Here is a 26,650-nt window from a genome sequence, read left to right on the forward strand (position 1 = left end):
TAACCAATCAGTCACATGTTGGACGACTATTTGAATATCTCAAGCTTTTGTTCTTATCCATAGTTGTCTGGCTGCCACTGGTAAGCTGTTGCCTCAACCAGTACTCATACTGTAAAGTCACACTGAATTTATCGTATTTACTATCTGTGTGTAGATTCTCTCTGACACGGCGCTCTACTTTGGTTGTCTCGGTTGAAGTGATCTGGAATGACTTTACTCAGAAGAAAACGAAACATGCTTAGTTCAAAGCCTTCTCTTACCAACAAAAAACACTCCAAAGCATCCAGTAGTGAGTTTGTGGCAAACTCATTAAAAAGTTTCTCACTTAAGTTCACAAGAAAGAAAAGTAAATGGATGGATAAAATAGCTTAGAAGAAAGTGAGGAGGAGGAAATCATGAGGAAGATGAACTTTGTTTACCTGACAGAGTTGATGATGCATGTTCGCATAATTAAAGACTGATTTGTCTGTGTGTAAAATATCTGCCTCACACACACATTATAATTTAAATAATCTGACAACCTTGTAAAACACGCTTTCACCATTTGCCCTATTGAAGCTAGACATCTTAAACTGTGTACATAATTCAAGGTTCGGTCGCATAACATTGTCCCTGTGGGTACTGAGACAGGCAGAAGAGAGAGACAGAATGAGATATCTGCATACGGAGCTGAGTAGTGACAGGTAGACAATGCTGATATGAATAATTAAAAAAAAAAAAGAAAATCAAGTAAAGCAACATGCCGGAGATATTCAAAACAAGCTAAATGTGAATAAATCATCAGTAGGGGGAAGAGACAGAGAGAGAGAGAGATATCTTAATTATTTTGTGGCTGTTAGTGTGTTTAAATGACTAAATCCAAAACCTTGTTCTAGGTGCAAAACTTTGTTTTTTTTCCTTTGGTTTATTTAGTGTCTGTGTGTGGGTAGCAGTACAGAAAGCCAACAGTAACAGCTGCAAGGCAATGGTCCTGTCGAAGTGTTGGAAGGAATATCAAAAATAAAATTGTTTCTGACACCAGTTTGCGAGTCAATGAGTGTGTTTACATGAACCCACTTAATGCGATTATAATGAGATTTTGACAATATAGCGATTAAACTCCACATGTAAACGCAATACTTCGATCTAAATAATACGATTAGACTTCATACGATAATGCTTTGCTGCGATTATAACATAGGTGGCGTACGCAGATTTTAATTGAAATATACAGGCATGTAAACACTTTAAATCGCAGTATTGCTGCTCTGACCAAAGTGTGTATGTGCTAGTGACATACATGAACGACGTGACACGCACCTGTAATAATACGGAAATTAGAAACGATGGAGGGGAAGAAAGCATCGCATTTCTAGGGAAAACAAAACTCCCTGCCACCAGTCTCTGTTCCTTGCCTTCATCCAGAAACGGCGAGCAGAACACGACGGCAGTGTAGCCAAACGAATTGCCATCACATTTCTATGGCGCTGAAAAGGCATGGAATACAACAACCATACAAAAGTGTTTTGCATTAGACGAAAATAAATTAAAACAGCGGTCAGTTACACACCTGCTCTTTCTGAGTCCATCATTTGTGCTGTGCAGTGGGGTATGTGAATAATGGCAGTAAAAAATAACCACAATTCTTAGTGAATAATAATAATGGAAATTGCATGTAAACAGGAGTGAAGAGGTTTGCTCTTGACATGTAAACATCACAGTCCTTACTCTGATTATTATTCTGATACATTATCCGTGCACATGTAAACGTAGTCAATGTCTAAAGCACACGTAGTTCAGTCAAGGACTGTTATAAGTCTGACTGATGAAGGCAGAAAATTTTGAAAGCTGATTCTTGGGCAAAAGCTGTTTTTTTCTAAATCAAACGGTGTTCATTGTAAGTCTGAATATTCTCAATAACCTAAAACAGAATGATAGAAAAAAAAACTACATACAAAGCACTAGGGGTGTAACGGAACACAAACTTGACGCTTTGGTACGTACCTCTGTTTTGACATCACGGTATGGTTTCGGTACAGCAGTAGGAAAAAAATTAAACATATATACATATACATATATATCAGGGCTCGCAAAATCGCTAGCCCGACGTCCCGGGGCTATTGTGTTTTCCAGTCAGGCTACCAAAATGTATCACTGCCCTGCCTGACGGGCTCCTTAAATACAGATCTCCCGCGGGTCCTTAAAAACTCTGAAAGTGAGTTGTATCAAAAAGGCCATAAAAAGTTTTAAATACGTTAAATGGTATAAGAAATGTCTTAATTATAATTTCAAGAGGTCTTACAGTTGGGGACTGAAAGACATGAGTCGCAATATGGCAGGATTAAACTTGATGTCATTGAATAAATAATGAGCGCTGCACGTTTCAAGTCAAAACGCGGCGCGGATGTCTTTATGTGAATGTATCTGAAGGTAACCGACTGTCCTCAGAAACGTGTCGTTGGCATTTTAATTTCATTTTACCTATAATTCCTGATAAAGCAGCGTTTATGAGCGCCGAGCTGCTTTGTGTACAGTGTTTCCGGGGAAACCGCAATATTTCAGCGCTCCTAAAGCGCCACCTTGTGGCAGAGAATGAATTTGCATTTCCAATAAGCCTTTCTTGCTTTTTATGGTCAGATCAATGCAAATATCAACTCATGTTTTTACGCATCAACCACATAGAGTTGTAAATGAGAAAGAAGTTGATGTGCCTTCTAAAGATCTAAACAATTAAGACAGTAATATTTATACGTTTTAAATTAACATAATAATTTATATGCTTGATTGATCCCTTTTCATAAAAACTTTCTATAGCCTGAAACGCTGTTGTATAAGATTTTTGTTTTTGTGAAAACCTGTATCTGAACTGCAAATCATGTAATTTTATGGCTCAAAACTGTATGTTACCATAGACATTGTCCAACCCCGCTCATTTTACTTGTGCAGCTCTTAAAATGGGTCATAAATTGCCTTAAATATATTTAAAAAAATTCTGCAGATACCCTGTAAATAGTGAAATAAAATGTTTTGACATAAATGTGTGTGTTTTCATCCGTTGAAATGCTACTGGTGCGCTGTCTGAAGCGGCTCGGTGTATGTGTATAGCCAAAAACGCAGCCTTTCGAACTATACTTCACTGCACCGTTTAGGGCGGCGTAACCCCAGGTATGTGTCTCCACATTCTCGGGTTACAAAGAATAAAGAAGGGAAAAGTTAATCTTCCAAAATGAAGCAGCAAAATCTTCACATGTAAAAGTTATTAGAACCGTGTCTAGGGACAAGCTGGCCATCACACTGCTCTGCTCTGATTCACTCTTGTCGCTTATGAACAGCTAATCACAATGATCTTGTCTTCGGAAAATATTATTTTATTCGCTCATGTCAGAAACAGCGAATCTCTTTAAAAACTGGTTGTTGTTCTCACTACATTGCATTGTTATATTTCGTAAAATTTGTACCCGCCAATTGGCGACTGACACGTTGTTACATGTACTTGCCAATGCCGATTTTTACTTGCATTTTGCGCTTGGCGAGTGTTAATTTTAGGCCCTGTGTGTGTGTATATACATATACTACTGCAGTACTACAGTATATACTATACGGCTGATGCTGATATATATATATATATACACACACACACACACACACACACACACATACATACACACAGTGGGTACGGAAAGTATTCAGACCCCCTTAAATTTTTCACTATTTCTTATATTGCAGCCATTTGCTAAAATCATTTAAGTTCATTTTTTTTTTCCTCATTAATGTACACACAGCACCCCTGAAATATCACATGGTCCTAAGTATTCAGACCCTTTGCTCAGTATTTAGTAGAAGCACCCTTTTGATCTAATACAGCCATGAGTCTTTTTGGGAAAGATGCAACAAGTTTTTCACACCTGGATTTGGGGATCCTCTGCCATTCCTCCTTGCAGATCCTCTCCAGTTCTGTCAGGTTGGATGGTAAACGTTGGTGGACAGCCATTTTTAGGTCTCTCCAGAGATGCTCAATTGGGTTTAAGTCAGGGCTCTGGCTGGGCCATTCAAGAACAGTCACGGAGTTGTTGTGAAGCCACTCCTTCGTTATTTTAGCTGTGTGCTTAGGGTCATTGTCTTGTTGGAAGGTAAACCTTGCCCAGTCTGAGGTCCTGAGCACTCTGGAGAAGGTTTTCGTCCAGGATATCCCTGTACTTGGCCGCATTCATCTTTCCCTCGATTGCAACCAGTCGTCCTGTCCCTGCAGCTGAAAAACACCCCACAGCATGATGCTGCCACCACCATGCTTCACTGTTGGGACTGTATTGGACAGGTGATGAGCAGTGCCTGGTTTTCTCCACACATACCGCTTAGAATTAAGGCCAAAAAGTTCTATCTTGGTCTCATCAGACCAGAGAATCTTATTCAGGTGTTTTTGAGCAAACTCCATGCGGGCTTTCATGTGTCTTGCACTGAGGAGAGGCTTCCGTCGGGCCACTCTGCCATAAAGCCCCGACTGGTGGAGGGCTGCAGTGATGGTTGACTTTCTACAACTTTCTCCCATCTCCCGACTGCATCTCTGGAGCTCAGCCACAGTGATCTTTGGGTTCTTCTTTACCTCTCTCACCAAGGCTCTTCTCCCCCGATAGCTCAGTTTGGCCGGACGGCCAGCTCTAGGAAGGGTTCTTGTCGTCCCAAACGTCTTCCATTTAAGGATTATGGATGCCACTGTGCTCTTAGGAACCTTAAGTGCAGCAGAAATTGTTTTGTAACCTTGGCCAGATCTGTGCCTTGCCACAATTCTGTCTCTGAGCTCTTCAGGCAGTTCCTTTGACCTCATGATTCTCATTTGCTCTGACATGCACTGTGAGCTGTAAGGTCTTATATAGACAGGTGTGTGGCTTTCCTAATCAAGTCCAATCAGTATAATCAAACACAGCTGGACTCAAATGAAGGTGTAGAACCTTCTCAAGGATGATCAGAAGAAATGGACAGCACCTGAGTTAAATATATGAGTGTCTCAGCAAAGGGTCTGAATACTTAGGACCATGTGATATTTCAGTTTTTCTTTTTTAATAAATCTGCAAAAGTGTCAACAATTTGTGTTTTTCTGTCAATATGGGGTGCTGTGTGTACATTAATGAGGAAAAAATGAACTTAAATGATTTTAGCAAATGGCTGCAATATAACAGAGTGAATCCCCAATTAAACAGATTTACTTTATATATATAAAAATAAAAAATAACAATTAAAATTTTTAGGGATAAAAATCTACCTCAGCTTCTGCTCTAAACTATAGGGAGCCCTTTTACATTACTATAAGGTTACAATTAACAACAGGGCCCAAACTTAAATTCAATTACTATTTATTTTTAACTACAATAATCAACACTCAAATTTAAAAGAGAAAGTATGCAAACATGTAAATTGCACATGATGCAGTTTTTAAATTAACTTCTAAATTATACAATTTCTATTTGCTGTTGAAATATAATAATTTACACCAGGGTTTCTGCAGGATTTTTACGCTCAAATTTAAGACATTAAGACCTTTTTTAAAACCTGCACAAATAAAATTAATACCATATGAGCGGGGTAGGGCAATGTCTATAGCAGTATTTCCAAATAGTGTGGCATAGTGTGCCCAGTGGCGTACCGCACATCTTAGCGGCAAGAACCCGCAAAGAATGAGATGGGGCCCCTCCCAACAGCAGTGATGTCATGTAAGCAGGGGCCCCTCCCAACAGCAGTGAAAATTTATTGTGCACCTGCTGCAATTATACTACCGAGTACATCTCTCCCATTTACATAACTGATTTGTCAGAAATGAATGTGGTGAATTATTGCATTGATGCATTTGACATTATTATTGAATAACATATATAGGCTATATAATGTGCATATTTTTGATTTTTTTATATTGCTTTTAAGTCAGACTGAAATCCCTGCAGGAATAAATATTTAATCAATGAACATGGAGGATTTGATTGTTATTTTAGCAATAGCAGGAGGTGTGCCGTGACAGGTTGTCAGGTGTGCAATGGAAAATTATCCAAACCTTTTATAAATTGTATTATTATTATTTTAAATAATTGTTATTAGTAATCTTTAACATCTATTTGTGGGTTTTACAAATATTTAACCAATGAAAAGAGCTTATGACTAAACCTTGTAACACCATTGGATCTTCAAACTGTCAGTGAAACCTCATAACTCCAAACCGCCTCCATTCAAAATGAAGCGTCGTGCACAGTTTGGAGACAGATCTCTGCTTCTTTGCAATGCAAGGGTAAATAAAGAACCGATGTTTGAATAAGCACAGCGTTTTCTCCTAAAGTTTTTTTTGGTTTAAATGTTTGATTATGCTAACGCAGTACAGTATTTATGCAGTGACTACACAAAAGCGTTAACATTGACTGACCAGCTCTCAGTGTGCTGAAGGTAATGGCGAGCCTGGTCAGCAGGTCCTCATTCTCGTAACGCTCTTCTTTGGCAACGACCCAAAAACAGCTCTCGGACATCTCCTGGGGTGAGATCTACACAGAAACAGAAAACAGAGAAAAAAATATCATGGCTTGACATCATCATGACACATCATGGGAGGTCAGGATGCTGGAGTTGCTAAGCAACGTGAGGCATCTAAACAGTGAGGTGGTTTATGAAAAAGTAAAGAGGAAACCTATTCAAATATTCATACTGTGTTCTATTGCTGGTCTTTATTTTGTTCTCCTACATGTCAGTGTGTGTGACAGCTGAATACAGCCCTGGAGAGGCTCATTCTCAGTCGTCTCAGTACATGAAAACACAGGGCCGATATCTCCTGTCACACATCGCCACACACGGGCCACACACACACCTTAAACACCCATGAATCATTACACTGAGCGAACACGAGCCGGTGATGATCATTTAGGGGGAAAAAGGACTGAAAAGAATAATGTAAAGAAGGAAACAAAAACAAAATATGAAAGAAAAAGAAATATGAAAGAAAAGCGGTACAGAGGACACTAAAAAGCTAGAAAGAAATGAAAGGAGGAAGCAACAAAAGAAAGGACGTAAGTAAGGAAAAAAGTAGTAAAAGAAAGAAAATGAAAACGAGGACACAAAAAAAGGAAAGACGAGGAAAGAAGAAGAGGAGAAAAAGGAAGAGTGAAATGGGTAAAACTAGAAATCATTTTTTTACTCTTAGAATTATTTCATCAATACATCTGGCTCAATGTGATGTTTTTAAGACAAAGTTAAGACTACAAACAGTGTCTTAGTGGTGTTCTAAGATCTAATCTTGGCAGTTTGAAAGGAAGCCATGGTAACATTGCCGGAGAGTAGAGCATTGTGGGATGATCAGTTTAATGGAGTCTTCTTGTTGAGATAAAGACTGAAAGGGTAATCAATGCGGCCGGCTGCGCTAATGAACAGACCTTACACTCCTGCCAAATACCTGAGCCAATAACAGCTCTTCAAATCTACTCCATGAGGACATGTTCAAAGGAATCAAACAATCAGGAACGGACTGAACATGAGCCTGAAGAGTAGCCTCTCAGTAGAAGCGATTAACCCATGTTTCCAACCGTGTGTGTGATTAAGCGAACACGCGCTGCTACGTTCAGCCCCTCTGACGGGCACAGGGTGGCATGTTCTCCATGATGCACCAGCTGCCTCGTCTTTGGCTTTGTGAGCTGCAAAGCTCTAGTTAATGAGTGATAAAAGTCTTGGGTCAGGAGCTATGAATATTGTATGGTGTCAGTTTCTCAAGCAGCTGTTTGAAAGCTCTTCTTTGTGTCCTCCTAATGGCTAATTACAAACAGGTTTTGGATGAAATGAAGCATATGGCGAATCCTTTAAAAACATCTGTATGACGGTGGCAAAAAGGACAGAGATTAAATATTAATTGTAATGTTATAAACTAACACAACTCAGAAGACATTGTACTGCAACATCTGCCTAGAAACGAGAGCAGCCTTCACACAGTAAAGTGTAATCCTTCACAACGGAGCAACATTTGCTTTAATGATGCTTGGCAGGAAACAGAAGAAGTTTTCTTTGGTTACTTCGCAAACATCTGTCCTTTCATGCTGCTGTCGCCACCACATTTGAGTGCCAAAGCAGAATTCTGTCCCAGAGTGGATTGAGTGAAGTTAAAGACTAAAGAAAAGTTGTTTATGGTACAGAACATGTTACCTTGGACCAGTTGAAGCGTTTCATGGAAGCCTCTGGTTTGAATTCCTTCTTGGGTTTTAGGCCATAAGGCAGCGTGCGTTGAATTGAGAAGGATGTCAGTCCGCCTAGTCCCAGAGGAGGAGGAGGGGGTGGAGGCATCCCGGGCATGGAGGCACAGCCCAGTGGAGGTGGAGGGGGTGGCGGACCTGAAACTCCAGGAACAGGTGGGGGAGGAGGTGGGGCAGGGGGACACGAGGAAGAGGCAGTTGAAGACAAGGCCGGGACAGACTGCAGTGAAGGTAAAACCACTGGAACGGCTCCGAACTATGAAAACAAGAGACCAAAAGGGACAAACAGTAGATACATGCTTCATCTTAATTCAGTTCCTTTTTCTAAAACAACTTTAAAATATGCACTACTGTTCAAAAAGAAGAAGTAGTAGTCTCCTAGGCTCACCCAGGCTGTATTTATTTAATTAAAAAAATACAATAAAAACAGTAATATTGCGTAGTAATATTATTATAATTTAAAATTCCTGTGATGGCAAAATTAAACTTAGGCTATATATTTCTCTAACTGACAAACAAACTTTTGAACAGTATTTTAATAACATTTCAATTCATTCCAAGACATTAACACAATAATTATCATGAACTAAAAATGACCAATAGTTTTACACCATTTATTAATCTAAATTAATTTTTCTGCATAAGCTAATACACATTCAAGTTGATATTTACCAAATTAGCACATTAATTAGCAATGCAAATTGTATAGCTATAAATAACAAACTTGGAATTATAAATACTGTAAAAAAAAAAAAAAAAATGTTTATTGTTAATTCATAATAAGTCAAATTAATGTTAATTAATGTAACCGTAACCACAAAGAGTAAACCATTCAGAATAAATATTAAGAAAATAAACACACTGTAACATAAGGGGATAAAAAAAGAAAGTGAAAGAAGAAAATGAAAGAAAAGCAGTGATGAAGAAAACGAAAAGAAAACAGTCAAGATGACAACGAAAGAAGGCAAAGGGGACTTGGAAGTGGATTTATGCTCATATTTTAGCCCCTGTGCTAATATATTGACCATAAATTTATTCAGGCTTATAAAAGCAGGTCTGAGCCCAGCTGGCTGCAGTAGCAGTGTACTTTCTGGGTGATGGAGTGGTTAAGGTTCAGGGTAAGTAAATAGAAAGTTTCCAGGTCTGATCGCTGTAAGAATCCATCAACAATTGCATCACTGAGCAAAGTCCTTAAACCCTATGTAACTCCAGAGGAATCATCCTTGCAATAAGCTCATAGCATTCTTATGGCAATATCAGACGGAAACCAAGGAAGCAAATAAAACTAAAAGATCCTATGAGGTGTAAGCTTACATTCGAGTATAACAGAGACATACAATACCTGTCCTTCCAGATTTACTCAGGCAGATAAGTAAATATAAAAGATTAATCAGACCATAACCCTTTCCCCGCTCAAAACACCTCCACCTCAAACCTCCATCAAAGATTCAGAGAAAACAAGTATGAAACATTACTCTGGTGTATTCACACCATTCATCTTGAATGGCAAACAGCTACAAGAGTTGTGGTGGGGGATTATTGAACAAGTAGGTGTGCTCTAATTCAAACTGTGCACATGTCGGCCTCTAGATAATTCACAGGCTAAGAGTCAGCATGACTGACGCTCCTGCATATGTGGAGAATTGACTGGGTGATTACGTTTTGCGTTGCTGCAAACGATCGCACCCCAAAGAGATGGATCAGCTTAACTGCCTGCACTCCAAACTTTCACTTCGCTCATTGGCCACCATTATTTAAGAATTGATCTGCTCTATCGACGATAGCCCAGTGAGCCAAAAAGCAATTGATCAAACAAACTGTTCAGTTGATGCCCTATTTGTCACGTCAGTGCGAGGAGTTCAGATCTGTTATATAAAAAAAAAATTAAAAAAAGGCTCAAGTCTGAGGACAGAGTGGAGGAGCGGGGGACAGGCACAAAGCTTGGCTAGCCAGAAAGTGAGGAAAACTAAGAAAAATATCAATGTGCAGGAGTGTCACAGCTTTCATGGTAATACAGCAGGTTAATTTAATGCATACATAAGTCCAAAAACATGCAACTACAACCAATAAATGATTGATATTATAAACCAATGCTGAGTGCTAAAAACTCTGATGTGTCATGTTAAAGGAAAACTGCACTTTTTTGCCATTGTTATCCTTTTAATGTTGAGTCATTTAATCACTGAAATGTTGATCTACTATTCTTAAAATATGCAGAAGAAATTAAATATTCAGAATCGGTTCTCAAAAACCAAATAGCCGATACTTTACTAATATGGTGCCAATACATTATGCATCCTTACTTTGCATTATACAAGAAAAAATGGTCAAATGAAACCTTTAAAATAAATTAAATTTAAAAAAAAAGCAAAAGGCCACTGCATATCAATGTATATCACTGAAAAATATCTTCAAAAGTTTTATTTGTAAAAGACTTTGACTCTGATTTATTGATTAAATATGGAGTAGCTAAGATCAGGGCTTTAGAGGAGTATGCTTATCTTATAGCAGCTGTTCAGGGTGAAGTAGAAACAACATTAGGGCAGACTGTGCCAATCTCTATTAGAGAGAAGCGCAAAAGCTGTAAACAAGTTAGATGTCAGCTCCAAAAAAAAAATAAAATAAAAATGTTTGTGCTGTAGGGCTGAGCAAGAGTGAGAGGCATGGTGAGTATACTTGGTGAGAAATCTTTTTAAAGATGGAATCATGTGAGGACATGGGGTAATTGTCATGGTATAGTGGGAGAAATGTGTATTAGGGACTAAGAGAACAAAAACACACAGCTACAGGACAGCCTGGCCAGGGAGAACAGATGTGCCTGCATTGCTTGTGTGCATCTAAACAAACCGTTGGCCAAGGGCACATATTTTGTATAATTGCCTGGTTGGACTCAACAACTACTGAATCGGAGTCAGTTTCACATTGTCTCCATGCAAATGCTTAATTATTTTGCACATTGTTTTTGTTTGTTTCTGAACAGATGATAGAAATCCAATTAAAACAGATACATCACTGGCTTAATCACTGTGGTGTCATGATCTCCAGTTCTCAACATTTAATGTCAAATAAAGAAAAAGAATTGAACAAAGAGAAACCAGAAGGAGAGACAGAACTAAAACAACAGTGAGAAAAGAAAGAGAAGGGAATCACTGCAGCAATGCCATCAAAAACAGTGACAGAAGTGGCCAAAACAAAGAGAGAGAAAAGCATAGGTACCTGGTTTCTATAAGCCTGAAGTTCAGCTTCCAGCTCATTGATCTTCTCCTCTCTTTTCAACAGCTGGGCTTGAGCTTCCTGTCTGCCCAGGAACTCCTCATCAAACTGGAAAACAAAAACCATATCAACAGAGATGACAAAAAACAAACAAAAACATAACCATTCCTCTACTGATGTTTGAACGCTGGTTAAATGTCTTTTTATGTTAGCATTATGTACTAAGGCTGAGCACTAATTACTGAAATAAAAGATAATTACACTAGTATGAAACAAATACAAAACAAATTCAATTCAAGGACTATAAAAACAGTTACTTAAGAAAATTTGCATTAAATAAGCAGGACACATTTTCTAAAACGGATCTTACTGACACCAAACAGTAGTGTACTGAAACATACCACACAACCTTTTATCACACAAAACTAGTCTTCACAAAAAAAAAAAAAAAAAAAGACTAAATTTTCAAGGATGCACTTTAGTATGACTAGTCGACCACCCTAACCCAACAAGTTCAGCTAAGCTGATTTCATTCATCAAGTTCATTTCTTAGATTTAAAGCCATAGAAAGCATTTTTTTCTAGTTTTAAAAGTTAACTAGTTATCTAGAAAGGATGTAGTTAAAGAGCTGTGGTTTGGCATGTATAGATTTGTTGCCCTCGACCACGTACATTTCGGCCCACAATTATAAAGGAACACTCCCAACAATCAATACAGGGGCCTTTTTAATCTCAGAATACTGTTAATTACAAATGGCTGTTTGAACGATTTCAAGTAATCTCGCCTTAATTAAAGAAAGCTAAATGGTGCGGTCATGAATGGTCTTCAAAGGCCGCATACTTCATTAGAGGAGCCAGAGAGAGAAGAAAGAAACAGAAAACAAGGGAGGGGTGGAATATAAAGAGGAGGGAAAGAAAGGGCACTTGCCTTTTGAGCTAACTCTGAGGCCCTCTGTTCAAACTCCTCTGCCCTGGCTTTATCCACACACACCTCTGCAGAGAAAGCATGGAGAGATTAACCATTTCAGTTTGAAAAGCAAGCTATCCAGCTCCAATAGAAAAGCATACACACCTAACAGGTGGCTGAAGTCCACATCCAGACGCTTGCGGTAGGCAAAGTCAGGATCTGTGCCGCTACGATGGAGGACGATTTGAGAGACACACTCCTCTATGATCTTAAAATACTGAGGCCTGGAGGACAGAGAACAAGTGAGAATACGAGAGAGCGAGGAGGGAAGAAAAATCAATGCATTGTATTATCTTTTTGGGAATACGGTACCACTGACTCAGGCACAAAATGAGAAAAATTGTTAAATTAACTCTAAATCCTCTGACAGTAGCGATACTGGCTTATACAAGCTATTAACTGGTGCAATGAAAATGACTGAGTCCTTTAAATCTGCGATGCTGCTCAACACTCGCATAAAACAGAAAGAGAGATATAAAAATGGAGAGGGATATGGAGAGAGACATAACAAAAGAGAGAAGGGATGAAGTATGAGATACAGTAGAGTGAACTCAGCCACATTTTAAAGTATCATTTAAAACTGCAGCCAGGCAATAGGAGTTTGGCTTTCCTATCCCTGTTAAATATATAGTTATATATTTGAATAAAAAAAAAAAAAAAAAACTGTAGTAGTATTTGCCTGTATATTAAAAACTGGGTTGACATGCCTAGCCTTTGTTGCACAATACAGAATTTGAGAATCTTTTCTTTAGACGAGTGAAATTAGCAGAGCTTTGGAGGGGAAAGCGGAAATAATTGGGAACAATCGGGCTGCGGTGATGCTCTTTGATCTGAGGTGATCATTCTGACCTTTTACAGGCATCATTTCTACATGGTGCTGTGAAGTTGACACCCAAAATACAGCATAATAATGTATAAAATTAAATTACAATCAATTATAATTATAATTAACATCAGTCTCAGTATTCTAGTGCCATTAATCATGTTTGATATACTCGACTACGGCACAAATAAAGTGGCAAAATCAACCACATAGCGAAATCTCCAACATGGTTTACATAAATTAAGATCATAAAATACAAGTGACCATATTTTCAATTTTACAGCAAGTCAGCATTAAGAGAAAAAAGAAAAATGAAAAAAAAAGAAAACATAAGTGTATGCAGTCATTTAGTCACGTAGTCATGGCACACTCATTTCCGTAACAACTTCAGAAAAAGCTAAACAATCCCTCCTTGACCCGAACAGCACGCCAATTGGCATGCGAATGTGTATATTAATGAAGTAGGTATATATTGCCTATCTGCAGTGGTTTTTAAAAACTGAGTAATATATCCTGTATTCTACATATTAGGAGCTTGCCTTTTGATCAAGACCAGGTTTAACACACCCCCAGCTGTGAGCTCAAAGACATGAAAACTCTCTTTGAGCAGACGCCACAGATGAAAAGAGAGAGAGAGCGAGAGAGAGGGTATATAGGGAAGGGGAAGAGTAATGTGGGCATGTGTGATGAGAGGAAGATGAAAGCAGGTTCATTCTCTTTGTCGGACACTGTCATTGGATGGTTTGGGAGGAAGAGACCAGCAGGGCGTGTGGACTGCCCGTGCAGAATAAATAGCAATCATGGACAGAGTTTAGAAAGAAATGTTCATTAGGTGAGAAGAGCTTACTGGGACTACTGGGACCATTTAATAAAAATTGACCAATTTACCAGCAGGACTCGAGGAGGAGACACAACAAAGTTATGATTATTTGGTCAGAGCAGAATTTATTTGGTCAGGTTAGAAACGCTTTGGGATAGCCTACTTATATTTTCAGGATTAACTGCAGGATAGGAGATAAAACATTTTTGCCAAGTCTTCCCTCCAGATATGTATATAATAAACTACAATTTTAATACAGTCCACAAAACGATCAATAAATGGACATATCAGAGCGAACAGAGCAACAGAACGATTAAACAATCAGTAGAGGGAACGATCAATTAATAGAGCAAAATATAGAAGGTATAGCGGAAGATATAGAGATAGATATAGATAGTGTAGATATCTCTCCAAGCAGAACAGGCGCTTCTTTTCTCCTGTAATTGCGCTCGGCAGATGGTCTCTATCTTTACACTTCTCTCTTCTGTCAAAGCTGTTATTCTTAACACAATACAGCTCACCGGCTAAAGAGCTTGAAAAGCTGATCTTCAACACACAACACACTGAGTCATTAGTGAGACCTTAACACCGGGAGATGTATGCCGTTGCATCACTGGCACTAATTAGTCCGAAATTAATAAAAACCTCAGACTACGTTTGAAAGGGAGGAGAGGCGGCATTTTCAGAAAAATTCATGAATACAAGATGAATGCGATGCGACTTGCAAGGGCCCGAGTAGGTTTTGAAAGACATTTTCTTTTTCCTTAGGTTCATGAAAGGTTCTTGTGCGTACAATACCATTCAAAGGTTCAAACACACCTACACATTCTTTAATATCATTTGAAAATGTATAAATTAGCATGGGAAAGAAACAGAAACATGGGAATGACATGGTAAATAAGTAAAATGTTTAACATGAAAGCAGCCGCCCTCTGTCTGCATTACATAGCCACTGGTTGGGTGCTTTTCAGTCACTATTTAGTCAACTTTAAAATAAAATAAAATAACAAAATAAAATTAAATAAAACAAAATAACCCTCACCGTGTGAAATAGTCATTCCTGACCAGCAGCAGGTGCTGTAGTATGGAAAGAAAATGGCTCTCAGCGCTTGTGTCCTTCACAGAGCAGTATAACACATTAAAGACATCTCCAATTTCAGTACACACTTTGTTAAGGAACAAATCAAGCACTGTAACTGCCAAAATAAAAGCAACAAATGGAAACATACAGAAGAAAAGAGCATACACTCTCTTAATACATGCAGTGTAGACAAAGGCAGAGCAAAGAACTACTGACTAGCCTTGTCACAGCATGAGACTTGTAAAACACTGCTAATGAAAGCAAACGATTCAGGATGATTTATGGTTATGATTAAATCTAAGAAAACAACATCAATGCAGTGAGTACATGCTTTCTGAAGATATTAAAACAGTCTGCATATGACCGACATTTTGTTGGAGGTCCTCAAAGGATCAAAGAATGAGTGGGAGAAAGAAAAAGAAGACGACACGGGAGGGAGAGTTTTCTGAGGAGCGTTTAAGTGTGGACAGAATAGCAAATGAAATTGCATGCATCTCAGCGTCAGAAGGATATTCTAGTTCACTTCTGATGTCCTCCAGGCGATGGGAGAACTCAATCATGTCCTCCTCCTTGTGCTCCTCAAAGACCTTCAGCTGGATATCCAGGGCATCGTTTTTTACAGCGTTCAGGGTCTACACAGCGTCAAGGGCAAGGGGAAACAAAGAGAAGAAAAGAACAAGTTACATGGACCACGCCACAGAAAACAAGATATTCTTTGGTCTTTTGAAATAAAGACTTTGATGTACTACTGTATGTACACATACAGCTCAAAGTTCCCTGTTAGTCCACCCAAACTATTGCTGGACACTAAAGGCAAGCGCAGACTATATAATTGAACATAGCCTTCAGGAATTAGCTGGAAATAGGAATTAGAAATCAATAAAACTGCAAATGTTTTACTTTTCTTAAATGTACACTTGGCCTAAGTTGCAGGGGGGGGAAATAAAAATTTTGATGTCAGAATCACAAGCACATTAACACATTTCCACAAACATCTAGTCATTATTCAGACAAATGGTGGGAGTTTTGTTGTGAAGAGGTTAGCCAATCAGAACGGAGGTTAACTACATGTAGAAATCATACAGATATAGTAGTAAAACAGCAGATGTAATTCTAAGAAGCTGCTCGGAAAAGAAATTGAGGGAAAATTATATATAACTGCTTTTGTTGCAAGAAAGCATGACTAACATTTCAAGTGGACTTTGAGGGGAAAATAAGACAAATATGTGGAATAGTGAGCACTTTATGAGAGAGAAAAGAGAAACCGCAACAAAACACCATTTTCAGAAATGTGTATTTAGAAAGAGAAAATAATAATTTTGCTTTCATTCCATCTCTTTGTATTCCCAAGTCCTGTTTCTGAGGCAGCTTCTGTTTTGAATAATAAATAAGACATGCGTGAGGCATTAATCTCTCTCACTTCCACACTCTCTAGCTTTCATTTCACACACATCTCCTGTTTTGTTCAGGCAGTTTTCAGTCGTTTGTTGATAGAACATAACCACATGCAGAATGCCAAGAGGAGACAGACCGAGAGAAAGAGACCAATCCAATCCTGGCTGTAGGTATTGATTCAGCAGAGCGACCTCTCCTTCAGGCCTCATAAATTATTCGCAGACCCATTTTACAATATTTCACTCAAGTGGACAACTCATTTAAATATTAATACACAGGCAGTGGTCGAGCCGCTTACCGGCAGGATCTCTCGCAGGCCGCAACGCATAAATTCATTTCGGATGTGCAGCCTGAAGTCCAACTCATCAGGAGACGTTACGAGGGCATTGATGAGCTGCATGCAAGCCACCTAGAGGAAGAAGATAACATTCAGTAAGAGTATGTGTGTGTATACATATGCAGGTCTGAGGGTATGCATTTGAATTAGGTGTTGAAATGCTAAATGGAATATTTGTATTAGGATTGATTAAACTGAATGTGTGAAGAACCATTTAAGGGGAAAAAAAGGTGAATTTAAAAACAATAAATAATGTAAAAGTAATGGTAACCAGTTTTCAATTTAAAATAGATAAAGGTCCCTTATGCATAAATACACTACCAATAACAATAAGCAACAGAAATGTTTTTAGCATTGATAAATTGGAAGAAATGTTTCTTGAGCAACAAATCAGCACAGAATGAAGGATCATTTGACACTGAAGACTGGAGTAATGGCTGCTAAAAATTCAGCTTTGCCATCACAGGAATGATCAGCAACTGATGTCAGCAATCTTCAATTAGCCTTGACGATTTTAATTTATCACTAGTTTACAAAGCTTGATTTGAAAGCAAAAGTTCATGGCCTTGAATGTCTCACTGAAGCTTGTTTTCAAGGGAATGTATAGGAGAATGCAAGTTTGGACATGTTGAAGAGCATCACTGTGGTTTATGGCTCTCACTGAGCTCTCAGCCAACAAAAAGGATTCCATCACCTCAGTCAAAAACTACTATTCTCATCTCCTCATGCAACACAGATCATCAATTATTGATCAGCCTTCTCCTCGACACTCTAAATCACACGTGTGAGAGGGAGTGTTTAGTTAAAAGGCACTGGTGCATTCAGGGGACTGAGCCGTATTGAACAGACAGTGAACTGTACCTCCTGTTCACATCATGTCTGATGATGCAATACTTGATTATTACATAAACCACACCAATTCCAAATTATTTATAGTGGTGAGTCTCAACTTAACAGGCTGTGATGGCACATGGATGTGTCAGACATATTCATACAGTAACAGTAGAGTTTTTTTAATAATTCAATAAAAGGACAGGCCTTTAAGAGTCATTTGTTTGTGCTGTATGATTTTGATGCACTAAAACAAATTGGTTACCAGTTCAAGTTGTAATTAATCAAATAAACAATGTATAAAAAAACGGGAGGCAATATTTCTCATCCTAAACTCAGGGGTCAAAACAAAAGTCAATAATAAAATGTTAATAAAAATCATTGATTTAGTTCAATCAATGGATTATTTATATATTTATACAGCAAAAATCAAGGGAAAAAATGGGCAGAATAAGTCTTTCACAGTCAAAATCCTTTGATTTAAGAGACGATGACATTGTATATTATTCATATCTGTGTGGCTCAGCGGATGAACTGCAGGAGGAATCTCAGCAAAGTTGAGCCTGTAAGAGACACTTGCTGACAGCTTTCATGAGGGAAAAGAAAAACATATCTGCCATTAATAACTGTACTACCGTCTTAATCTGCCTACTTCACATGCCTGGTGAGAGACGGGAGTGGTGAGAGGAAAGGATGAGGAGAGAGAGAAAATATATTCCTGTGAGAAACACTCATTCGCCATTAGCTCAGAGTAACACAGAGCTAAAAGAAATATCCACTAGACAGACATGAAAACACAAATTATGTAGTGATAGAAAACATGCTGAATCATTTACTAACTCCCATGGATGAGCACACAGACACATGCAAAACGAAAATACTTGGTATCCTCAAGCTCTCCGGTGCAGTCTACGGTCGACCCTGAGTGCTCCCTGCCTCTCACTCCTACATAAACAAACTGAACTTTATGGAGTCTGGGTGTATGCTCTAAGAGTATCTATTTGAAGATACAGCCCCTAAATATCTCGAGCAAGAACAGAAGAGTGCAGAGATAAAGAGAAACCCTAAAGAAAACTCAAACTGTTCCCAGTTATAATAGCCTTTGATAAATGATTCATACGCTTAAAAGAGATCACAGCTGACTATTAGCAAACAGGAACAATAACCAGTCAATCAATAAAACATTACTAGAGGCCTCTAAACACACCAGTTGGCCTTCATGGATATTAAACAGAATGCCTTGGACGTTTTTGGATATTTTTCTCCTCATTTCATCAATTCCTGTCTAATGGAGAAAAGCTGGCCAATAAGGGGCCGTTTCCTGTGTGACCTGCTATTGTATAGCATTCAATTGATTAGTATCAACTATTCAACACAATTTTGGACTGGAAGAGGAATTAAGTGTGCATAAATCCATGCTAAACATAAGAGCCTCAGAACTACTAAATATTTTGCACTCTGCAGGTCACAGTACAGCATTCAATTCTGTTATTACGTCAAAAGAATATAATTTTAGCTTTAACATTAACTGCTGAGTTAGAGGTTTGCCCTGAATGCAGGATATGAGAAAGCATGTGAAAGTTCTCTCTCTATGCATGTTTGAAGGGAAAGCTCAGTGCCTCTCTTTCACATCCCTCTGCTACCAATTAAACTAAAACATGGCTACTTTGATCAGTCTCAACAATGAAGCCACGCAGTTAACGCAGGCAAACCAGCACATGTCGTTCTGTAGGGCCAGTGTACTGCAGAGGAGCCGGGCAGATCACGAGTATTAGCATGCAGGCGTCACTTGAATGCATGCACGCACATATGCTGCAACAAGAGAGCCTAGAGCCAGACAAACAGGCTACCTGTATGGTCCTTATATAAACTGCTAAAGAAAGAAAGAAAGAAAGAAAGAAAGCTTTTAGTTGCAGTTTTTTTTAACAGAGAGACTGAAAGTAACATAGGCCAACAGATAGACAAATGATAAAACAATAGACAGACAGATTTATTTACGATTTAACACTGTATCAGCAGCAATGGCTATATTAATGGAAAACAAATTCAATTGCATCACTTTATCAACTCAATCAATATCCTTTCAATATAGAGTTATAATTTAACAATTTTGTTATAAAAATACAAACTAAAATAACAACAACAACAACAACAACAACAACAACAACAACAGCAATAGTCTTATTATTTGATAAAAATTCTAAAATTATTTCAGGAGAAATCTTTTTTAAAATGTCCATTAATATATTCTGAATAAAAATACTATCTATTATCATTTAAAAATGGACATTCTATTAAAATATGTTCTACACTCAAAAGAATCTTACATAAATCACAAACTGATTTCTCCCTTTCAATAAATATGAGTCTTGTCTATTTTCCATACACAGACAGACCAATAGAACATCAGTTAGAACAAACGGTACAGAACGATGGAAAGAAAGAACAACAGAGAGATGGAATGATAGACAGATAGAACTAACGATAAATAGAACGTTAGACAGAACTAACAATAGATTGATAGAACAATAGATAGATAGAACAATAGAGTGATGGATGGATGGATGGAGAGATAGGTAGATAGATAGATAGATACCCTTTAATTATTCAATGTTATATTTTAGTGCTTTGATTTAGTTATGATCTATTTTGTTATTAGAGTTAATCAAGGTTTATGAATGTAGAATATCAAAGAAGTTGATGTCAATTTTCTATTGTTGGAGTAAACTGTCCATTACAAGATTTGTGGTTTACAGACCCTGACTCATGGTGCACTTCCATCTTATTTGCGGGCACAGGGCTAAACAGCCCTAATCAAATTATTAATCATTTCTGGAATGATTATGGTAAATCTCATCAGGGTGTTTGACTAATGCCAGTTTATGCTTTACAATGCAAATGAAGAGCTGCAACTGGCAGCACTAATCTCTGTGCTTTACAAGTGTCCTGAGCCCCTGAGCATGCTGGCTAAACAAAATGTCATGTTGACTTGTCAGAAAGGGACAGGAAATTAAGTTTGTTTTATAATGTTTCATTTAAAAAAAAAAAAAAAGAATTTCACGCCTGCATAGGCTGTACGGCTTAAAGGAGCATTAGGCATCTACTTATATAAGCTTTTGAAATGTGTTCTTATTTAAAGGACTGGTTGTTAACAAGCAGATATGCTCATTTGTTTCCTTATCCTTTTCATGAAGGCCTCTATACAGTCGCTGGGGGATTTTAAAGTGTAAATTGCGTTTTAGAGGTGATTCAGAGCCCGTGACTTCATCGTTATATTGAAGTCACTATCAAGCAAATTGCTGGTGCTTCGTCTCAGCATGACCATTTACCGGCCCTCAAATCTCTGAGGGAAACTTTCAAAATGGAATGGAATATAAAGGAAATGTATTTGCCCATCTGAGCTATGTACACAACACCAGTCTGTCACAATAGTGCAAACAGCAATGTGAAAATGGGTAATGTTACTTTGTTACAGAAGTGCTAATTAATAGACCACTAGGGAATTTGAACAGATATTTGTGCATTTTTTTAAAGATGTAGCCATTGCTTGGGAAAAAAATAAAATAAGATCAAATAAAAAAACATTTTTTTTTTTTTTTAGAGATAGTGGCACTACCTATTCACATGGTTTTTTTTTTTTGTTTGTTTTTTCTATTGCAGCTATCATAGGTATAAATATGTACGTGTGACCGTGGGTGTATTGAGGTCATAAGGGCATTGATAGGGCTGTATCAGCAGAAGACAAGTGAACAAGACGGCAGATGAGCAGCAGTAAATGCTTACCTGTAACTGGACAGAGCGCACACTAAGACCTTGAACGATAGGGTTGAAGCGGGCCATCCCTCTTCCCTCAGTTGCTGTGGTGATGGCCTCAAGGACCTTCTCCAAACTTCATGCAGGAAATAAGTAAAAGTAAGGGTCACAGATTTGATTTAGCTTTACATTTTTTCAGAGGGTTATGCTGGGATTGCACTTCTCTCTGGTATGGAGGATGCTTTGAGTGCACTTGCTACTCCAAATATACTTTTCATGAAAGACAATTGCACCTTTTCAGTGCTTACATGGAGCTGATATTTAAAAGAGAGATGAAGTGGTCATGATAAATGATACAACTAAATGAATGCTTACATCCTGAATGCAAAAAAAAATTAAAAATTCAGCAAAATGTTACAAAACTATGCTATCGCACAAACTGCGTTCGCAGGTGGAGAGCTGAAGCAAACATTAACTAATACGCAAACAGTAACTAAAACGCAAAGCTAAAGAAGAAATTACATTAAATATGGTTTAAGTTTGCATCAGAGAAAATGCCGGAATTATGATGCAGTGGCCCAAAAAGCATTTGAACACTTAAAAATATATGAAATGCATATTTGATAACCTATTTGACAATGTTGATGTTAAAAATCACAATAGGGGCATAAAACTGAACAGAAAATATATAATTAAGGGGGCTTAAATAATGAATTCAGGCTGAAATAAGAAAGAACAATAATTGCATCATAACCAAATTGATTTCAACTGAAAGGCTACAAAAAGTAAGACGGGAAGCTTACGTATTTTCTTCTCCCACGATGCAGATTGCAGAGAGCAGTTTGACCACATCTGTCATCATGGCCGGCTGACCAGGGTCAATGGCTTGGGCCAACAGTGCCAGACTCTTCTCCTCTCCAAGGATCCGCTCCAGTCCATACTGCACACAGACAGAAAAAAACTTATGTAAGACATTACCCAGTGTTTCCTGCGATGCTTTTCCGCGGTGACACTGAACCACTGCTAAAACTACAGTCTTAGCAAAAGATCAATCAGGCAATCTAATTTGAACGGAATGACTTATAAAGAATGAACGCACTAAAGATGATAAACAAAAAACAAGACTGAAATGGCTTATTATTGCACAAAAATGCAAACAAAAAAACAAAACTAAACAAACAAACAAAAAAAACTATTATACGCTGCGCAACAATATTCAACAATAAAAATAAAAATAAAATAATTACTAATAATACATGTTATTTAATAAAATACAAATACAAATACAAATCAAGCATTAATCTAAAGCTACATTATTCATTCCAAGGGATTGGAAATACTGAGGGACATATTCAATTCAAAGTAGTAATTATGGAAAAGAGTTTTAGTTTTAAATTAGAGGTGACTCTTTCAAAAAGTGGAGGAACCAAAGAAGGACATGACGTAGCTGCCTGTTGCTCTGTCCTTGAAGTAATGACAAAACTGCGATCAGGGATATGTTAATAGTAGCGTGAAAGAGAGAGGGAGGGTGAAAAAAAGAAAGAAAGAAATGGCAAGGATAAAGGTGAATGAAGAACACAGACACAGGACAGAAAAGCCTTGGGGGTCTGAAACGACAAGAGCGGATCGAGACCTGCAGAGAGAAGCTAGGAGTCAAAGAGGGGAGAATATCCACGTCTGAACACAGGGGGGTTCGGTTAATGACGACCGCAGCGCCAACACAGGATGAATTTCTCATTAATTCAAAACACTGTGATGTAACTTAAAAGACCATCTCTCTCTACTCCGTCAATCTTTATGTGCAATAGATTCACTTGGCGTGAAATGATTCACTGAAGTTGACTGTGTGTGTGTGTGTGTGTGTGTGTGTAATGGTTAAAAAAATAGTTAGACTAATTCTGAATTTACATGATCTGATTAATTAACAAAATATGGGTCATCATGTAACTGAATTTGGAAGACCCAAATCGGCTGCCATCTTGCAACAGCACTTGTGACTCAAGTTTAGCAATTTTCAAGACATGAATCATCCTGAGTAAATTAATTTCTGACTAAAAAGCTTTAGGACAGCAAACTCACCAAGTTGTGTTAATTGCTTCATAACTCATGCCAATTAATGGCTCCAACTGCCATATCTCAGACTTGTTGTCATTCAGAACAGATGTTTCTGCAGTATTTTTTATGCAAACCTAGGTATGAAAACATCCTTCCCGCCTCAGAGGCACAGGGGAGATAGTGCGTTATCACAGTGTTTACGCGCAGTAATAGATGTAAACATATTTGAGCCATTTTCTGTCTTCATTCCACGGGAGTTGGTGACAGCTGGACGGGAGCACCTGGCTGGCAGGCAACATGGGCGGAATGTGTCCCATGATGCTGTGGGGCTGAAGTGAGAGGTCTGGAGCTGTGACAGGCCTCTGGGTAAAAAAGGCTTGTGGCACCTGTCGGGTGCTTGGGATTACACCAGACCTTCAGGGCTGAGGGGTGCGAGTAGTAGATTTTGAAACTCACAGAAAACACAACTGGGATCTCCCGCAAATTAATTCCCAGAATGACAACACAGAAACAGATGCAGAGAGTGGTTTTTTTTCTTTGATCCTACAGAAACAGGCCTCGGGAAAACAACAATGGCCTCAACCCATTTATATTTCCTCAGTGGGTGACCATGACAGATTTCCAACTGAAAAATGCACTGATGCGCTTAATTGTTTTGTTTCCATTTTAAACAAATGGCACGTCAATTAGAGTCAATGACGGGACAATTGAATCCAGTCATAGAAAAAAATAAAAAATAATGAAGTCAACTTGTGAAGCTCCTGAGGAAAAGAAAACTAATTACATACTGTAGATAATAACTAGATATTTACATTTGTTGCTAAAAAAAAAAAAAAATTGTACAAATCTCACAACCATTCTGGGTGGTTGCCAAAGCTTTGCTATGCGGCTGCAAATATGAGTGTTTGTAGTGCCTTGTCAGGGTCTAGGTTTTCTTTTTTTCCCCCAGCATGCATTAAATATTGTCAAAGGTGACCCTAGTAAAAAAGTAATATATTTAAAATACACGCATTTCATACTAAGTATTTACTGACATAATCGCTTGAAACTTACTGATATAAAAAAAACAATCAGGTTATTTACAGGAATCATGGAGTTAAATTTAATACATTTAAGACCTTTTTTAAGACTTACCATACATTTTAACTGGTTACATTGGCGACACTAACTTTTTACATTTACTAAATATTGATTGTAAGATAGCACAACTAAACACTTACTTAGTGATAACTCCTCATCAATGCTAGATAATTAACAAGCGTGGGAACGAAGCAATTTTTACTTGCCCTACAAACAATTTCACTGGCCTAGCCACAAAAAATAAAATAGTTGCTGTTATCATTGTTTTTTATCTATGTTATCTTGTATTCCAATAATAAGCTTAAATTACACCAATATTTTAGATACCAATTAATTTTTACAATTCTCGATTTCAATTATGATACCACAGCAAAAAGCACTAGCTATAAATAAATATAAAGTTCAAACATTATTAAAGACAAGTGAACTGCCAGTAAATAAGAACACAAACAAATTACAAGTAATAGCACAATTAAATATAGGACTATAGCACAAAGATAGAAATTAAATGACGCTGTAGGATCAGAACGAGTCAAACAAATTTAAGATTCGATCAGAACATCGAAACATGAGGAGCCGAAATTCCAGAGAGGCCCCAAGAAAACAGGACATCATAAATCAGATTCCTAGCTCCAACCGTCTGAAGACAGCCTAACCAACAAGCCTCTTTCACAGAACAGCTCGCAACATTAAGACAAAAGAATACTTATAAGTACAATGCCGGAAGGAGATCGTCAAATTTGGGACAAGTAATCAAGACTGATGGTCAAAGAGATGGCCATCACATGCCTTCCACGCTGGAAATCACGAGCTTCCTTAGATTGACTTTTCCCCACAAGACAAAGACCGAGACTGAAATTCTTTAGGAGACCTTTTAACTAGTGGTGCAACGGATCACAAAACTCACGGTTCAGATCATACTACGGATTTTGAGTCAAGGATCGGATCATTTTTCGGATCAGCAAAAAAAAAAAAAAGTTTGCTTTTCATTTATTACTAAAAGCTTACTTTAAGTTCTTCTATACCCCAGCAGAAACTACTAGCTTAACTACTAAAGTCAGTAATACAACAAGAACAATTGCACAAATTCCAAGCATAGATGTACAGCCTACATAAAATTATAGGCTATATAAAGACAATGACAGTATAGTATTCAGGTGCAGAAATGTAATAAGTGTAAAACAACAAGATAATGCTCACTGCATAAGTTAAATACAGATTAATCTTTGTTAAAGCTGTGGTGTTGTTTGATTAGCAGATAAGTCAGAAGTAGGTATTTCTAGGCTCTTTAAGACTAAATGCACAAAGCGTCTCATTCCCTCGAGGAACTGGGGTTACGTAACCCAAGACATTTTTTCTTAGTCAGCTGTATACATTAACTTAAGACATTGACATAACCTACTGTGTTTACCAGAATACTTGCCAAAACGGGTATTTTCACATAAAGTGTGTGTGTGTGTGTGTGTGTGTGTGTGTGTGTGTGTGTGTGTGTGTGTGTGTGTGTGTGTGTGTGTGTGTGTGTGTGTGTGTGTGTGTGTGTGTGTGTGTGTGTGTGTGTGTGTGTGTGTGTGTGTGTCCATCCTTTGAGGCGATGCCTGAAACGCGGTTTCTGAATCGCGCCGCTCTCTCTCTGCGCGCTTCGGGTGTGTGCGGCAGCGGCTGAGCGCAGAAAACGGCGCGCGAGTCCCGATTCGATTTCTCCTTCATCCGAATGATTTGAAATTGCTTGAATGTGTAAATTGGTAAACATGTGCAAATGATAACTTTCAGTCTATACTGGTTGAATTTAACAGTTAATCCGCGAATCACATGCATGCCGAACCGTGGGGACTGGTCCGTACGGATCACGGATCATCTACGATCCGTTGCACCCCTACTTTTAACCTCTCTCTGGTCTTCACCGAACATGTCCCTATGTCCTACATAGAACTACACAGACTTTCTTTTTCATATGCACATAAAATCATCCTAAAAGGACATTGCTAGTCATAACTCTATATTATGTATGTAACCACACATTAGACTATCATGTTTTAAGCACATATTATGTATGTTTTTTTTTTAATAACTATTGAATGACTAAGGTTTATTCGTGTTTGGTATGTATGAA

The 26,650-nt window shown here is 38.0% G+C and overlaps 1 protein-coding gene across 4 annotated transcripts in view; it reads right to left on the reverse strand.

The window, feature by feature from the left end:
* diaph3 (diaphanous-related formin 3) overlaps window positions 1-26,650 on the reverse strand; it is a 412,973-nt gene that overhangs the window by 237,678 nt on the left and 148,645 nt on the right. For all 4 annotated transcript variants that reach the window (XM_058790775.1, XM_058790773.1, XM_058790772.1 and 1 more), the window contains 10 exons: window positions 22,209-22,345; window positions 21,436-21,541; window positions 16,783-16,893; window positions 15,603-15,721; window positions 15,051-15,167; window positions 12,471-12,589; window positions 12,327-12,391; window positions 11,403-11,507; window positions 8,140-8,442; window positions 6,383-6,497 (listed from right to left, as the gene is read on the reverse strand). In XM_058790775.1, the coding sequence (XP_058646758.1) occupies window positions 6,383-6,497; window positions 8,140-8,442; window positions 11,403-11,507; window positions 12,327-12,391; window positions 12,471-12,589; window positions 15,051-15,167; window positions 15,603-15,721; window positions 16,783-16,893; window positions 21,436-21,541; window positions 22,209-22,345 (1,297 nt within the window). The remainder of the gene's footprint in view (window positions 1-6,382; window positions 6,498-8,139; window positions 8,443-11,402; window positions 11,508-12,326; window positions 12,392-12,470; window positions 12,590-15,050; window positions 15,168-15,602; window positions 15,722-16,782; window positions 16,894-21,435; window positions 21,542-22,208; window positions 22,346-26,650) is intronic.

The sequence above is a fragment of the Onychostoma macrolepis genome, chromosome 11, assembly GCF_012432095.1.
Source record: "Onychostoma macrolepis isolate SWU-2019 chromosome 11, ASM1243209v1, whole genome shotgun sequence".
Classification (NCBI taxonomy): Eukaryota; Metazoa; Chordata; class Actinopteri; order Cypriniformes; family Cyprinidae; genus Onychostoma; species Onychostoma macrolepis.